This window comes from Penaeus monodon, chromosome 16, assembly GCF_015228065.2.
Source record: "Penaeus monodon isolate SGIC_2016 chromosome 16, NSTDA_Pmon_1, whole genome shotgun sequence".
NCBI classification, from domain to species: Eukaryota; Metazoa; Arthropoda; class Malacostraca; order Decapoda; family Penaeidae; genus Penaeus; species Penaeus monodon.
Genome location: NC_051401.1, coordinates 45238751 through 45241250, shown reverse-complemented (window position 1 = coordinate 45241250; position 2500 = coordinate 45238751). Strand labels below are relative to the sequence as shown.

Genomic DNA, 2500 nt, shown 5'->3' with positions numbered 1-2500 from the left:
GTGAGGTGTTTGTGATGGTGTGGGTTTAGTTGCGGTTGGGGCTTCCTTTGTTTTTGCTGTTGTTAGTGGTGATAAGGTCTACAGTGTTTTTGTTAGCAAGAGAATTTACAGTTTTGTTAATAAGAGCATTTATATTTAGTTTGCTAAAGCAAAGTCTATAGTCTTCAACAAGAAATCTTCATTTCTCAGTTGGTGTGACAAACTACATTTTTTCTTTATCAAGAAGCGATACTATCCCCGTGTTAGCTCACCTGTCTGGAGGTAGAGCGGTTGTTTGGAGGCGAGGAGAGTGCGGCTGCCGTCGGGACTCCGGGCGTCGTTGAAGGACGAGGTGGCGATGGTGGAGGGCGCCGAAGGGTCGTCGAAGGTGGCGCCGGGGTACTTGGAGGGGCGCCAGGGGGACGTGCAGGACATAGCGTGGGCGCCGGGCCCCCCGCCGTGGCCCTGCAGGAGGCGGCCCTGGTGCGAGCCGTTCCACGACGTGAGGCGGAAGGTGTGCGTAGAGCGGCCGTTGGTGAGGAGCCGCGATTCGCCGAATACCGTGTTGTTGGCGAAGGCGCCCGACTCGGCCATGGCCGTGTCGCGCGCCGCCGACGCCGCCAGGATGCGCGAGCAGAACATCTTGAGGAACAGCTTCCGGAACTTCTGGCCGAAGATGCAGTAGATGATGAAGTTGACGGACGAGTTGACGGTGACGAGCAGGTTGCTCGAGATGGTCAGCTCGTCGATGGCGATGTCCAGGAGCTCGAGCACGTTGATGATGAAGGCGAGGACGTTGCACACGAAGAACACCGTCACCACCACCAGCAGCATCACCGCCAGCCCGATCTCCTTCTTCTCCAGCCGGCTCAGCCGCTGCCGCTCCTGGTTGGCGGCGCGGACCTGCGCGAAGCCGGGTCTTTAGCAGTCGAGGCGCACAGAGCAGTGGCTCGCTCTTTGGGCTCATGCTCTCTAATGTCTGATCGTTTAATGATGCACGTCCTAATGTATCAATGACATCTATGCAAGATATATGTATTTTAAAGACAGTGATAACTGAGATTAAATAGATAGATAAGACAAGGCAGCAACATAAACAAGCAAGTATTTTCCTGTCATCACTGACTAAAGCGAGCTTATGTAGATCTAATTACATGATTTTTATTAATACCCCTCCTCTCTCCCTCCCTACCCTCTCCCTCCCTCCCTCCCTTACCCTTCCCCCTCCCCTTCCCCCCCCCCTCCCCTCCCTACCCTTTTCCCCCCACCCCTCCCTACCCTTCCCCCTTCCCCTCATTCTCTCTCCCTCACCCACCCCACCCTCTACCTCCCTAACACACCCACCGAAGTAAAACCCAACGGGACTCACCTCCCTGTAGATAAACGTGTTGAAGATCATGAGGCTCAGGAACGGGATGAGGTACATGATGAGGAGGTACATCCACATGATGTACACCTGCTTGTAGTAATCGTTCTGGCGGAGCTGTGAGGGCACCACGATCACGAAGGAGATGTCCTCGAACTCGCACACCTGTGTTGGGCGCGGGAGGGGGGTAAGTACGGCGGGTAATGAGGGTGGTTAATGAGGGTGGGGGTAATTAGGGTGGTTAATGAAGGTGAGGGTAATTAGGGAGGTTAATGAGGGTGGGGTAATTAAGGAGCTTAATGAGGTTGGGGGTAATTAGAGTGGGGTTAATTAGGGTGGGGGTTAATTGGGGTGGGGTTAATTAGGGTGGGGTTAATTGGGATGGTAATTAGGGGGGGTTATTAGGCAGAAGTTAACTTTGGGTAGGTTTAAGCTAGGATGTTAATTAAGGCGGATAATTACGGCAAGGTTTAAATTAGAGGTAAAGGAGGTTAATTAGAAGTTAATTAGAAATAAGACAATTAAATCAATTAAGGAATGAGGTATTAGGCGAGTTATTAGGCAGGGTTAATTAGGGTAGGAGTTAATTAAGGCAGGGTTAATTAGGGTAGGGGTTAATTAAGACAGGGGTTAATTAGGACAGGGTTGATTAGGGTAAGGGCTAATTACGGAAGGTGTTAACTAAAGCAGGAATTAATTAGGGCAGGGGTTAATTAGGGGAGATGTTAATTAAATCTGGGATTAATTAACACGGGGGTTAATTAGGACAGAGGTTAATTAAGGCAGGAGCCAAGAGAGGTTATTAATTAAAGCAGGGGTTAATTAAGATCGGGGTTAATTAAAGCAGTTTACTTAAGGCAGGGGTTAATTAGGCCTGTGCAGCTGCAGGTTGAGGCAAGGGGGCCGGCCTTGGGTTTATTCACGTGAATATTTGAATAAGAGACACGTGTGACACAAAAAGGAAAAGAAAACGAAAATGTATGAAAAAAAGCAAAACAAACACACACACACACACACACACAACAAAAAAAAAAAAAAAAAAAAAAAAAAAAAAAACGTGATTATTCAAAAGGAAAATCCAACTTGACAGGATTTGTTTTCGCTTACGTTCTCTTGTCTCTTTCGTACTCTCTTAGTCTCTCGCTCTTCCTCTTT

At 49.0% G+C, this 2500-nt stretch overlaps 1 protein-coding gene across 1 annotated transcript in view; it reads right to left on the bottom strand.

Moving 5' to 3' along the window:
• LOC119582857 (FMRFamide receptor-like) overlaps positions 1 to 2500 on the bottom strand; it is a 9758-nt gene that overhangs the window by 2126 nt on the left and 5132 nt on the right. The window contains exons 3-4 of the mRNA XM_037931335.1: positions 1349 to 1510; positions 252 to 882 (exon numbers count right to left, since the gene is read on the bottom strand). Of these exons, the coding sequence (XP_037787263.1) occupies positions 252 to 882; positions 1349 to 1510 (793 nt within the window). The remainder of the gene's footprint in view (positions 1 to 251; positions 883 to 1348; positions 1511 to 2500) is intronic.